The following is a 15,120-nucleotide window of genomic DNA, read 5'->3' as shown; positions in this document are numbered from 1 at the left end:
TCAGAATGGTAGGGTCTTCTGATTGAGCTTTTCTATTTGAAATATTTATATCACAGTTTGACAATCCCAGCGACATACTAGGCACATTATTTTTAATTGTATTTAGCAGAATCATTATGGTTAATCAAACCTGATCTAGAAAAATGGCTTTTAGCAATATAAACCCTTTTTTAAAGCTTTCGAGAACTTGTATAAGAAACATGATGTCAAAAATCACTGACCAGTTATTTTTTGCTTTATCAGAGAAACGGACAGATAAATCAGCTGTGTCTGGGGCCATTCGATTGAAAATCAATGTGGAAATAAAAGGAGAGGAGAAGGTTGCTCCGTATCATTTACAATATACATGTTTACATGAGGTAAGTAAATTGAATTGTATTAATAACAAAACCTAGGAAAGATTGTATTGTTTATGGATCATGCAACAAAATATTCGTTTTAAAAATAGAATTGAATTAGGTTTGTAAAATTGTCCCTGAAGTTCTTACTCTGTACTATAGCAAGTGATGTGCTAGGGTATCACATAGCCTATGTATTACCCCCTGAAGAGAGAGCTGGTTGTCTTTTTTTATTTCTTGCGAAACGCGGGCCTCTCACTGCTGTGGCCTCTCCCGTTGCGGAGCACAGGCTCCGGACGCGCAGGCTCAGCGGCCATGGCTCACGGGCCCAGCCACTGCGCGGCATGTGGGATCTTCCCGGACCAGGGCACGAACCCATGTCCCCTGCATTGGCAGGTGGACTCTCAACCACTGCACCACCAGGGAAGCCCGAGCTGGTTGTCTTTGAATGAGATTTAGAACAAACATACGAGGCGGGTTTTAATAAATGAGGCAATAAGGTGATAATGAACAAGTAGACCAAATTAAATTACCGTTCTTCCAGGGAGGAAGAAGAATATTAGAAAGCATTCATTGAAGAAATAAGTCATGATATTTTGGAAGCATTGTAAATATATAGTACTTTAATAATGGAGGAGAGGATCCAAATCATGATAGTTTTTGAGAATTCTGAGTAAGTGTTCAGATTTTGTTGAAGATTTAATTAGTATTATCTATTAAATATAAAAATTCTGACGTTGTAGCAATGGCTTTGGAGAGCTAATGTAATTAGCAGTAATTCTGTCTTTTTCTGAGTACAACAGAGGGCTTTATACGTACTGAAGCCTCCTCCATTTTAACTACCCTTTGCACAAACACATCTGGGTGGCGAGTATCAGAATGTAGTTTTCCATCCATGGATAGTAGAGAATATACTACCCAATAGAAGGAGCCTGGTTGGCTTAGAGAGAGGTAGAGACCACCCAATTTGAGTCAAAAGGGCAGATTCATCAGTTCCCGTTTGCGCCTCAGTGTAAAGGCACAGACAGATAATCTTGGGCTTTTATTATTGGATGCTTTGCAACTGAGAGCTTAGTTAGACATGTCACCAGAGCTTTTCCCTGATCCAAATGACACATCCCGTGTATCAAAAAATATGAAGTGAAGCTGAGGAATATGCCTTTTCCCATGTTCAAAGGGTACAGAGGAAGTACCTTCCTAAAAAGATAGCTGGGAGAATCTTTGCCTTTGTACATTATTTTTCCTAAATATAGCTATGAAAGTATATATATGTAATTATTTTCACCTCCATTTTACTAAAGAAGGACATGAGGAACAATATTTAAGTCATTTACACATTATACAGTCATTAGATAGAGAACCAAGCCTTAATGTCCTGACTCCAGTATAGCCAGTGATAATCCGTCAAGAAAGGTGGTTCAGTTTTTAGACCAATAAATCCCTTGAACTGGCAGGATGGGGAGCCAACACTGGCCTTAAAATGCGGGTAGAGATTTAGGATCCCAGGCACAGCATCATGCTTTGTTTTTCAGAGTCTTCTGTTGGTCCAAGTCACAAAAAGAAGTGAAATCCAAGAAAGGGTCCTTCAGTGACCCAGGCTGCATCCATGCAGCAGTTTCTCAACTTCTTCGAAGCAGAAAGGAATTCTTTGTAGTGATTTGTTTCATTTCAAAGTTCTAAAAATATTTATTTTCAACCTGAATTCATTGTCATGACTCATGCCATTTTGCAGCCAAAGTCCTTTCGTATTATTTGCATACCTAGATTGTGTATTAACATAGCCCAAACACATTATTCGTCCAGAGCTTTATAATTTACTCAGAGCCCGTGACTGCAAAAGATGTTCCAGAATGTAGAAATGTTTACATGAAAAAACATTTACTTCCTTCTAAAATGATTTGGTATATCTGAAACACTTAAATCATTGATTCCATATAAACTTAGAAATAAAATCAGAATTTGTATGAAGATGAGGTACGTTAGAATGAAAATCTGAGACATTTCTATTATTTACAGATGCTGATGAAACATTATATGCAATTATAAGTATAATTTACTGAAAGTTACAGTTAAATATATCTGGCCTAGTCTGAGAAAACTGAACATTTGAAAACCACTTACTTTTAGAATTTGTTCCATTACTTGACTGAAGTGAAATCTAATGGTGGAGTGAAAATCCCAGAGGTCAAAGGGGATGAAGCCTGGAAGGTTTTCTTTGATGATGCCTCCCAAGAAATAGTCGATGAATTTGCCATGCGTTACGGGATTGAATCCATTTATCAAGCTATGACGTAAGTATTATAGAACATTTACATTATCAAAATCTCTGTTGAAATCCAAAGGGGGAATAGAAAGAGTGTTCATTTCCCTTCTTCTAAATCAAATGAAATTTTGATTAAAAAGACAGTTACATTTTGGATGTAATTGATTGGATGCTGGCTACTTTCTCTATTACAGCTATAAAGTATTAAGGATTTGGTAACTCACTACCCTCATCTTCCCAATTCTTATTCCATTCCCATGTGCTGTTCTTTGACTAGCAGCATTAGCAGCACCTGGGAACTTAGAAATGTAAAATTTCTACCTTACTTCAGACCTATTGAGTCAGAACCTCTAAAGGGGAAGCCCAGTGATCTGTGTTTTAATATTCCCAACACGTGATTCTCGTACACTCTGAAGTTAGAGAACCAATGCCTTACTTGATATCTGAGAAAACTAAAGCCTGATGATTAAAGTGAGTCGTCCAAGGTTCCAGAGCCTGTTAGCATCAGAGACAGATCTAGAGTCCTTATGGTGTTGACCGTAACTTTAGACTATATCCTTCCTTCCTATATTTATCTCAGTGCTGCTACTTTGGCGAAACCAAGATTTATTGACCACCCATAGAACCCAAACACTACAGTAAATGTGATCCTGTAGAAGTGAGCCATACAGAAACACACCCCTTACTGAGGAGTTTCAGTAAGGATTTAGAATGGGGTTATATTACTTGTCCAGAGTTTATCTTTTGAAACCTGGTCTAAGTTTATAAGTGCATTCTGTTCAGATATAAACCATGTATAATATGTAAACTATGTACATATATTAGGACTATTTTTTCATATTAGAGATCAAATCATATTTTCATGTGAACAGAATAGATGCTGGCCCAGATAGTCAATCATTTTCAGCCAACTTGATGGATATATTAGACCAAAATCTTCAAGGTTTATTGCTCAGAGAATTTAATCAACAGTCATATTTCTAGAACATCATATGTAAGAATGATTTTTTAAAATTTTCTGATAGTGTATGCTTTTTCAGTTTACAGAATGTCCTCATGCTAAATAACAAAGGCTTACAGATTCTTAGGTATGAAGAGGAACTTAGAGGTCACCCAGTTGAAACTCCCTCTGAATCAGGAAACCCTGTTTTTGCATCCCTCACTAGTTGTTATCATCTCTTTGTTTGCTCACCTGCAGTAACAGGGAGCTCACTCCTTTTTCTTTTAATTGAAGTATAGTTGATTTACAATGTTGTGCTAATTTCTGCTGTATAGCAAAGTGACTCAGTTATACACATATATCCATTCTTTTTTATCTTCTTTTCCATTATGGTTTATCCCAGGAGATTGGATGTAGTTCTCTGTGCTATACAGTAGGACCTTGCTGTTTATCCATTCTAAATGTAATAGTTGGCATCTACTAACCCCAGACTCCCAGTTGACCCCTCTCCCTTTCCCACTCCCCCTTGGCAACCACAAGTGTGTTCTGTATGTCTGTGAGTCTGTTTCTGTTTTGTAGGTAGGTTCTTTTGTGCCATATTTTAGATTCCACATATAAGTGATACTATATGGTATTTGTCTTTCTCGTTCTGACTTCACTTAGTATTATAATCTCTAGTTACATCCATGTTGCTGAAAATGGCATTATTTCATTCTTTTTTAGTATTCCATTGTATGTACATACTATATCTTCTTTATCCATTCATCTGTCAGTGGACATTTAGGTTGTTTTCATGTCTTGGCTATTGTGAACATCGCTGCTACGAACATAGGGGTGCTTGTATCTTTTTGAATTGTAGTTTTGTCTGGGTATATGCCCAGGAATGGGATTGCTGGATCATATGGTAGTTCTAATTTTAGTTTTCTGAGGAACTTCCATGCTGTTTTCCACAGTGGCTGCACCAACTTACATTCCCACCAACAGTGTAGGAACATTCCCTTTTCTCCATACTCTCTCCAGCATTTGTTATTTGTAAACTTTTTAATGATGGCCATTCTGACTGGTGTGAGGTGGTACCTCATTGTAGCTTTGATTTGCATTTCTCTAATAATTAGTGATGTTGAGCATCTTTTCATGTGCCTATTGGCCATCTGTATGTCTTCTTTGGAGAAATGTCTATTAAGGTCTTCCGCCCATTTTTCAATTGGGTTGTTTGTTTTTTTGTTGTTGTGTTGTATGAGCTGCATACAATATGTGTTGTGTATTTTGGAGATTAAGCCCTTGTTGATCGCATCATTTGCAAATATTTTCTCCCATTCCATAGGTTGTCTTTTTGGTTTTTTTGTATGGTTTCTTTTGCTGCATAAAAGCTTGTAAGTTTGATTAGGTCCCATTTGTTTATTTTTGGTTTTATTTCTATTGCCTTGGGAGACTGACCTATGAAAATATGGTATGATTTATGTCAGAGAATGTTTTGCCTGTGCTCTCTTATAGGAGTTCATCATATCATGTCTTATGTTAAATAAGTCTTTAAGCCATTTTGAGTTTATTTTTGAGCATGGTGTGAGGGTGTGTTCTAACTTCATTGATTTACATGCATCTGTCCAACTTTCCCAGCACCAATTGCTGAAGAGACTGTCTTTTTCCCATTTTATATTCTTGCCTCCTTTGTTGAAGATAAATTGGCCATAGGTGTGTGGGTTTATTTCTGGGCTCTCCATTTTTTCCCCCATTGATCCGTTTTCCCCCCATTATCCGTTTTTGTACCAATACCACACTGTTTTGATTACTGTAGCTTTGTAGTATTGTCTGAAGTCTGGGAGAGTTATGCCTCCTGCTTTGTTATTTTTCCTCAGGATTTCTTTTGGAAATTCTGGGTCTTTTATAGTTCCATATAAATTTTTGGATTATTTGTTCTACTCCTGTGAAAAATATCATGGGTATATTGATAGGGATCACATTAAATCTGTAGATTGCTTTGGGTAGTATTGCCATTTTAACAATATTAATTCTTCCAATCCAAGAGCATGGGATATCCTTCCATTTCTTTGAATCCTCTTTTATTTCCTTTATTAATGTTTTAATATTCTCAGCATACAAGTCTTTCACCTCCTTGGTCAGGATTTATTCCTAGGCATTTTATTTTTTTGGTGCGATTTTAAAAGTTATTTTTTTTACATTCCCTTTCTGATATTTCATTGTTAGTGTAAAAAAATGCAACTGATTTCTGAATGTTAATCTTGTATCCTGCCACGTTGCTGAATTCATATATTAGATCTAGTAGTTTTTGTGTGGAGTCATTAGGGTTTTCTATATATAGTATCATGTCATCTGCATATAGTGACAATTTTACCTCTTCCCTTCCAATTTGGATACCTTTTATTTCTTTTTCTTGTCTGATTGCTGTCACTAGGACTTCCAATACTACATTGAATAGAAGTGGTGAGAGTGGGCATCCTTGGCTTGTCCCAGATTTTAGCAGGATGGCTTTCAGCTTTTCACCATTGAGTGTTATATTGGTTGTGGGTTTGTCATAAATAGTTTTTTTTATGTTGAGATATGTTCCCTCTATACCCACTTTTGTAAGAGTTTTTACCATGAATAGATATTGAATTTTGTCAAATGATTTTTCTGCATCTATTGAGATGATCATGTTGTTTTTGACTTTTCTTTTGCTAATGTGGTGTATTACATTGATTAATTTGCATATGTTGAACCATGCTTGTGAACTTGGGGTGAATCCCACTTGGTCATGGTGTATGATCTTTTTTATGTGTTGTTGGACTTGATTTGCTAATATTTTGTTGAGAATTTTTGCATCTATAGTCATCAAAGATGTTGGCCTGTAATTTTCCTTTCTGGTGGTATCTTTGTCTGGTTTTGGTATCAGTGTGATGGTGGCTTCATAAAATGTCTTTGAGAGTGGTCCCTCCTCTTCAATCTTTTGGAAGAGTTTAAGGAGGATTGGAATAAGTTGTTTGTATGTGTGGTAGGTAGAATTCTCCTGTGAAGCCATCTGGTCCTGGACTTTTGTTTGTAGGGAGTTTGTTTTGTTTTGTTTTGTTTTAATTACAGATTCTAATTTATTTCTAGTGATCCATTTGTTCAGATTATCTATTTCTTCTTGATTCAATTTTGGTGGGCTGTATGTTTCTAGGAAGTTGTCCATTTCTTCTAGGTTGTCAAATTTGTTGGCATATAATTGATCATAGTATTCTCTTATGATTTTTTGTATTTCTGCAGTATCAGTTGAGATCTCTTCTTTTCATTTCTTATTTTGTTTATTTGGGTTCTCTCTCTTGTCTTCTTGATTATCCTGGCCAGAGGTTTGTCATTTTTTTTACCATTTCAAAGAACCAGCTTTTGGTTTAATTGATTTTTTTCCTATTTTTTAATCCCTATTTTATTTATTTCTACCCTGATTTTTATTATTTCCTTCTTTCTGATGACATTAGGTTTTGTCTGTTCTTTTTTTCCTAATTCTTTTAGATGGTAGGTTAGCTTGTTTATTTGAGATTTTTGTTGTTTTTTGAGGAAGACATGTATCACTATGGACTTCCCTCTAAAAACTGCTTTTGCTGCATCCCGTAGATTTTGTGTAGTTGTGTTTTCATTGTCATTTGTCTCAAGGTACTTTTTAATTTCCTTTTTGATTTCCTAGTTGACCCACTGTTTTTTTAGTAGCATGTTGTTTACTCTCCATTTGATCGTTTTTTTCTCATTTCTTTTCCTGTGGTTGATTTCTAGTTTCAGGCCATTGTGGTCAGGGAAGATGCTTGAAATAATTTCTATACTCTTAAATTTTTTGAGGTTAGTTTTGTGCCCTAGTACATGGTTAATTCTAGAGAATGTTCCCTGTGCCCTTGAAAAGAATATGTATTTTTTTTAATGTAATGTCCTGAAAATATCAATTAAGACTAACTGTTCTATTGTATCATTTCGGATCCTGTTGCCTCATTGATTTTCTGTCTAGATCTGTTCATTGATGTGAGTGGGGTGTTAACATCTCCTACTATTGTTGTATTCCCATCAATTTCTCCCTTTATGTCTGTTAGTATTTGGGGTTTTTTTGTTTTGATTTTTGTTTTGTCTTTTTGCAGTACGCGGGCCTCTCACTGTTGTGGCCTCTCCCGTTGCGGAGCACAGGCTCCAGATGCGCAGGCTTAGCAGCCATGGCTCACGGGCCTAACCGCTCTGTGGCATGTGGGATCTTCCCGGACCGGGGCATGAACCCGTGTCCCCTGCATCGGCAGGCGGACTCTCAAAGTATTTGTTTTATGTATCTGGGTGCTCCTATATTAGGTGTATGTACATTGATGAGTGTAAAATCTTCTCCTTGTATTGATCCTTTTACCATTATATAGTGTCCTTCTTTATCTTTCTTTATGGCCTGTGTTTTAAAGTCTGATATGAATATTGAAACTCCTGCTTTCTTGTCATTTCTATCTGCATGAAATATCTTTTTCCATCCCCTCACTTTCAATCTATGTGTGTCCTTTGCTCTAAGGTGGGTCTCTTGTAGGCAGCATATTGTAGGCTCTTGTTTTTTTATCCAGTCTGCCACTCTATATCTTTTAATTGAAGCATTCAGCCCATTGACATTTAAGATAATTATTGATACATATGTATTTATTGCCATTTTAAACCTTGTTTTCCAGTTGATTCTGTGCTTCTTCTTTGTTCCTTTGTTTTTCTTTCTGTGGTTTGATGATTTCCTTTTATTTTATGCTTGTGTTCTTTTGGGGTTTTGTGAATCTATTTTATGTTTTTGATTTGTGGCTGCCCTGTTTTTCAAGTATGTTAACCCCTTTCTATATCTGCTTGCTTTAGACTGATAGTCATATAGGCTCAAACACATTCCAAAAAAAAGAATCTACATGCACATTCTTAAAAAAAAAAATCTACATTTTCCATTTTATTACTCTCCTTCCACACATTTTATGATTTTGATGTTCTTTTTTACATCTTCATGTTTATCCTTTTGCTGTTCCATGTGTTTATCATTGCTTTCACAGTAGTTTTTATTTTTTTTCTTTAATCGTCTGTATACTGGCTAATTTAAGTGATTTACTTTCCAGTTGTGATTTCCTCCTTCCTATATCTGCTTGTTTCTTTTCAATTTAGAGAAGAACTTTCAACATTTCTTCTAAGGTAGGTTTAGTATTCCTGTATTCTTTTAGTTTTTGCTTGTCTTAGAAATTCTTTATTTCTCCTATTTTAAATGATAATCTTGCTTGGTATAGTATTCTAGGTTGCAGATTTTTCTCTTTCAAGACTTTGAGTATATTTTGCCATTCCCTTCTAGCCTATAGAGTTTCTGTAGAGAAATCAGCTGATAGCCTTATGGGGGTTCCCTTGTAATTAACACTTTGTTTTTATCTTGCTGCCTTTAGAATCCTCTCTTCGTCTTTAACTTTACCATTTTTATTATAATATGTCTTGCTGTAGGTCTGTTTGGGTTCATCTTGTTTGGGACCCTCTATGCTTCCTATATCTGGATATCTGTTTCCTTATTTAGGTTCGGGAAGTTTTCAGCCATAATTTCTTCAAATACATTTTCAGTCGTTTTTTCTCTTTCTTCTCCTTCTGGAATCCCTATTATACATAGATTGGCATGCTTTATATTATCCCATAGGTCTCCTATATTGCTTTCATTTTTTTAAATTTGGTTTTCAATCTGCTGTGATTGGCTACTTTTCATTATTTTATCTCCCAGATCACTTATTCCTTCTTCTGCATTATTCATTCTGCTATTTGCCTTTAGCTCAGCTTTCATCTTGGCAAATGAACTTTCTAATTTTTCTTGGCTCCTCTTTATAGTTTCTAGTTCCTTTTTACAGCAATCTGCATTTCTGTCAATAGGCTTTCTTAATTCCTTCAGTATTTTCATTACTTCCTTTTTGGACTCTGTGTCTATTAGACTGAAGAAGTCTGTTTCATTGTTTGCTCTTTCAGGGGAATTCTCTTGGTCTTTTAAGTGGGAATCATTCGTTTGCTTCTTCATTTTGCTTATATTTCTCTTACTCTGAGTTTAAGAGAAACAATTATCTACTGTAGTCTTGGAGGGCTATTTATATTTGGGAGCATCACTGCATAGCTTGTGTGGATTTAATATTTTTTGACTTAGGGGCTGTTTTTGGTTTGGATGCTTGCCATCTCTTTCCTCAGTGTGTGCTGGCTGTTATCCCCTTGATAGGGGGTGTGCAGGTGCATGGCCTGTGTGCACTCCCAGGAAGGTGGGGGCAGCGGTTGGTGCCCAATCATGGGATCCTCGGCAGCAGCTGTGGTCCGCGCCCGCCTCTTTAGTCTGAAATGGCAGCCGTGTCTCACGCTTGCCCCTGGAGCTCGTGTAGGCAGTGCCCTGCCACCTGAGAGCACTCTCCTGGAGAAGGAAGCTCCTATTTTGGTCCTGCCCCTCACCTCATGTGCCCCCCAGACAATGGTGCCTTGCCTCTCTGGCAGGCCCAGACTTCTTCCCATACTCCCTCAGTTGTGTCACACCACACCCTAGCCCCCTCAAGCTGTCTCCACAAAGCCAACCACAGTCCTCACCCAGGGCCTGACCTCCAAAACCCAAGCCTCAGCACTCAGACCCTGCCAGCCCCAGCAGATGAGCATCTCAGGCTGGGGAGTGCAGGGCAGCGGCACCTACCATCTGTGCAGGTCTCTCTCTGCTTTGCCCTCCATAAACCAGTTACTGTGCTCTCCTCTGAGGCTCCAAAGCTCCCCCTCTGTCCTGGCTGATTGTCCTGCAAGTGAGGGGACTTCCCAGGGTACGCAAACCTTCCCTCTTTCACGGCTTCCTCTCTGGGGTGCAGGGCCCGTCCTGACTCCTTTTTCTCTCTTTTTTTTTTTTCCTTTTTTCTTTTGTCCTACCCAGTTATGTGGAGATTTTCTTGCCCTTTTGGGAGTCTGAGGTCTTCTGCCAGCATTCAGTAGATGTTCTGTGAGAATTGTTCCACGTGTAGATGTATTTTTGATGTATTTGTGGGAGAAGGTGAGCGCCATATCCTACTCCTCCACCATCTTCATCCGATCTCTGGGAGCTCATTCCTTTTCAGGCAACCTATTTTGAAGCTGGGCAGCCATGATGAAGTCTGTGACAGCTGTCTGCTCTGTCCTATGTCAATGGCTATAAGAACTCATCAGAGCAACTAGTATAAAATTTGATTACAATTAACATGTAACTATGATTTAATAGTCTAAAGTAAATGAACTGTACTGCCAAGAGAACTATGTTTTAAAAAACCCACAAAAACAAAAAATCTTCGGGAAAGAATCCCAGTAAAAGAAAGGATCAAGTTAAATTTATTCCAAAATATCTCTGTGAGCTGATGTCGGATTTCTTCATCGCCGTGTTTCTGATATTCTGAGAAACACAACCATGTTAATACAGAAAAAAATGGTAAATGTATGGTAGTTTAAAAGAGAAGAATCATAGATCCTTCAACTTATTACTTTCATTTTTCTATTACCTTTTTAACTTAAGTAAACAATAACAATAAAAAATATTTTTGGATGCTTTTTGGTATCCAGTGACTTGCAGATGAATTTGGATCCCATCATACTTATAAGTCAGTGGGACAAAGCCCCTGCTCACATTGAAAATTGTCTGAAGCAGAGGTCAGCATTTTTTTTTTTTTTTTGTAAAGGCCAGAGAGTATTTTCAGCTTTGTGGGTCCTATGGTGTCTGTCACAGCCACTCAGTTCTACATTCCTAGTGCATAAACAGCTGTAGATACTAAGTAAACAAAATAGCATGGCTGTGCTCTGGTAAAACTCTGTTTTAAAAACAAAATCTATGGGCTGAGTTTGGCTGTGGACTTTAGATTGCCAACTGCTTGTCTAAACAGTGAGAGCAAGGTAGATAAACATAAGGAAAAAGAATGCCTGCTTTTCGTGGGATAAATTGATAATTGCACTTTGACAGTAACAAAATGAGGCACATTATCTCTACTGCTGGTTACACATTTGATTTGATATTTTTATTTATTAAATGTTTCTGTTAGCACTGAGTACTCATCAAGATGGCCTTGACATTTCCCTCAGCTTGACAAAACTTTAGACAGGCTTCTTTCTGCCTCTAGGCCCCAGGCCTTCCCCTCACCTTGGCCCTTAAAGAATCCAGAAAGTCTAACCTCAGAGGGCCCTACCTTCACTTTCCTCAGAGCATTTATTTTAGAAAACTTACTATATTTTTTCACTGTCCTTTTGAGATATAAAAATTTTTAAAGCCTCTTGCCAGTTTTTCAGCCCGGGACCAGCTTTCTCAAGGACCTGGGAGACATCCCTTTCAAATGTCCTCATCAAGGAAGATAGTTCTCGTTTCTCAGTCTTTGTGGGAGCGTAGGATCGTAACTTGGGTAGCTGCCTTACTCCAAGTTGTACTGCTACCTCCTGTCATGAGGGTGAGAGAAAGTTTATTGTTGCTTTGGGTAAGGCCAGTAAGAAAATACACATGACTGGGATTCCCCCCACTCCAGCTCTTAGAAACTCTCCCCTCCATCAATCCACCTCAGCTCTTAAAAACTTTCTCGGGCTTCCCTGGTGGTGCAGTTGAGAGTCCGCCTGCTGATGCAGGGGACACGGGTTCGTGCCCCGGTCCGGGAAGATCCCACATGCCACAGAGTGGCTGGACCCGTGAGCCATGGCCGCTGAGCCTGCGCGTCGGAGCCTGTGCTCCGCAACGGGAGAGGCCACAACAGTGAGAGGCCCGCATAGCGGGAAAAAAACAAAGAAACAAACAAAAAAAAACTTTCTCATTTTTTATTTCAGTGAAGTTAAGTTCAGACTAAGTTCTGGTTTCTCTTCCCTATTGCATAGCCTTGAATAAAATGTTGCTCTCCTATTTAATTTTGTCCAGTGCAATTTTTGCTTTTATGGCACAAAAATTATCATCTCACCAGGATATTTTTTTTAAAAATCCTGTTGTTTGACAATCTGATAACTCCTAAAAAAATTTGCTACCAACATAGATATAATCTTTTCATTTACTATTCATTAGTGATCATTACTTGATGAAATTAATTATTTTAATAGGAAAATACATATGTACTCATTTTATATCAGTGTGTAGCTATCATAATTGCATGTATATCAATATAATCATGCTTAAGAGAGATAAAGAGACTGGAGTCCCTTAGAGGGGCACTTGAATTCTATTCAAAGATTTACAAATTGAAATCTTGAATGAAGGAGTTACACATCTTTTATTAGTGCTTTGTAAGAAGTTCTGGGTGCATGATAGAAAAGCAGAACATATTTGTAATTGAATGTATGAGAAGTAGAAATTGTTTATCAGAATTACATTTATTAACCTCTCCTGGCATATTCCTTCATGTCAGAAATTTTCAGTTGCCAAAAACAAGCAAAGTGGAACTTGAATGTTTAATTAAGCTGGCGTAGATATCTTATTCTACCAATTATGTTGCATTTAAGTGTTTTAGAGTATACTGTATTGAGTGCTCATTTCTTGTAATCTGGAGAAATTTCAGAGTACTGGCATTCTTTTGTCAGGTTTTGAAACATAACCTTCAGAGATGATTTTGATCGTATTTTCCACATGATACGTTTGTAACTTGAGTCCTAAACTATTGTTGGCCAATGAATAATGCAGCCACAACAAAAAAGACTTGATGAATAACCAACTTATCTTTGAATTTAAACTCGTTGCCTGTTGAATCGGTAATTTTCTGTTGTTTTGAAACCTTGCTGGAGGGGATCAAGAAACATAACCAGAAAACCAACCAAACAGCAATAAAACAGACCTAGATTTATCAAGCCTATCTCAGAAGTATCCCCTCTTATTTTAAAAAACACAAAATTAAGAAACTCAGCTTCAAGGAAGAAACAGATGTCCTCTCTATATAGTATGGATACTTAAAAGTTTGGGAAAGCACAAAACTGTTTAATTCTTTAGACTTCCCTAGACAACATTGGATCAGAAAAAGGAATCAAATCACAGTTTCTTTTGATATTTAAAGTCCCCTTATGCTTAGCCAGATCCCCAGGTAACTTCATAATCTTGCTCCTTTATTAGAGATTGCTTGGTTTCTTTCAAGCATACTCCCATCTCTTTGAAGATAGATTTGGAGCACAAATAAATAAAGGGGACGTATGTATTAAGCCATAGAGTCTGGATGTACATTATTAAAGTTTCCTCTTGTGTATTTCTCCTCATAAGCAGGAGCCTGAATCTATTCTGCTAGTAAATAAACTGTACATTAATACCGAACCTTCCAGTCCTCCAAGGTACCTCCTGCTTACTGTAAATGTTTCTTCCTTTTTACCAGAGAACATTTGCTATGAGGGCACAATGTATTAGTTCTATTTGTCCCATAAAAATCTCTCTTTTGTTTTGGAGCATTCATGTTTTGGAGGAAAAGGATTACAGTTTTCCTGTTTGGACAAGTGATTGATCAAGTACCTGGAGGATCTGTTCCCACATGGTAAATTCAACCATCCATCTAACATAAAAGCAATTTTCCAATTTGTGACAGTAAGAATGAGAGTCTGCTCTCTTTTTCAAAGGAGCACATTATTCCACATGTTTAGCATGAGGTCGGGCAAAAAACCTGTTTACATTGTGAGAATTCTGAGAGCTTTAGATGTTTTTCATCTGTTTATGCAAATATATATATTCTTAATATTCTGACAGACCACCTGTTCACCCCTGAACACAATCAGGGGAATTTCATGTCAAGCAGTAAGGATTAAATCGTCCTCTAGAGGTGATTTCTGTCAAGCAAATACATTTTAACTGAGTGTTTAACAAGTCTTTCATTTATTTTAAAATGAAGCCCAAGATGTCTCACAAAATTTGAGATTCTGTTAGGCTATAGTCATGCCTCTATAATACCAAATAACAGAAAAACATTAGGTCATTGTTTCTTACATTGGCATGCTTAACAAACAACATATACTTTGGCACTGGTCATCTTTATCTAATTCACATTTGAACCAGAACTGTTGAGATACACTTTACTTTAAAGCCACTAGTCATTGTATCTGTTAGAGCTATGAACCTGCTTTCTTTCTTTTTTTTTTTTTGGTAACATCTTTATTGGAGTATAATTGCTTTACAATTGTGTGTTAGTTTCTGCTTTATAACAAAGTGAATCAGCTGTGTCTATACATATACCCCAATATCTCCTCTCTCTTTTGTCTCCCTCCCACCCTCCCTATGCCACCCATCTAGGTGGACACAAAGCACCGAGCTGATCTCCCTGTGCTACACAGCTGCTTCCCACTAGCTATCTATTTTACATTTGGTAGTGTATATATGTCCATGCCACTTTCTCACTTTATCCCAGCTTACCCTTCCCCCTCCCTCTGTCCTCAAGTCCATTCTCTATGTCTGCGTCTTTATTCCTGTCCTGCCCCTAGGTTCTTCAGAAACTTTTTTTTTTTTTAGATTCCATATATATGTGTTAGCATATAGTATTTGTTTTCCTCTTTCTGACTACTTACTTCACTCTGTATAACAGACTCTAGGTCCATCAGCCTCACTACAAATAACTCAATTTCATTTATTTTTATGGCTGAGTAATATTCCACTGTATATATGTGCCACATCTTCT

At 37.4% G+C, this 15,120-nt stretch overlaps 1 protein-coding gene across 2 annotated transcripts in view; it reads left to right on the top strand.

Annotated features, from left to right (window-relative positions):
* UNC13C (unc-13 homolog C) overlaps positions 1–15,120 on the top strand; it is a 790,070-nt gene that overhangs the window by 459,279 nt on the left and 315,671 nt on the right. For both annotated transcript variants that reach the window (XM_049705963.1, XM_049705964.1), the window contains 2 exons: positions 244–359; positions 2,466–2,629. In XM_049705963.1, the coding sequence (XP_049561920.1) occupies positions 244–359; positions 2,466–2,629 (280 nt within the window). The remainder of the gene's footprint in view (positions 1–243; positions 360–2,465; positions 2,630–15,120) is intronic.

This window comes from Orcinus orca, chromosome 2 (assembly GCF_937001465.1).
Source record: "Orcinus orca chromosome 2, mOrcOrc1.1, whole genome shotgun sequence".
In the NCBI taxonomy this organism is placed as follows: domain Eukaryota; kingdom Metazoa; phylum Chordata; class Mammalia; order Artiodactyla; family Delphinidae; genus Orcinus; species Orcinus orca.
Note: the sequence above shows the minus strand (reverse complement) of the source record. Positions and strands in the feature narration are given on the sequence as shown.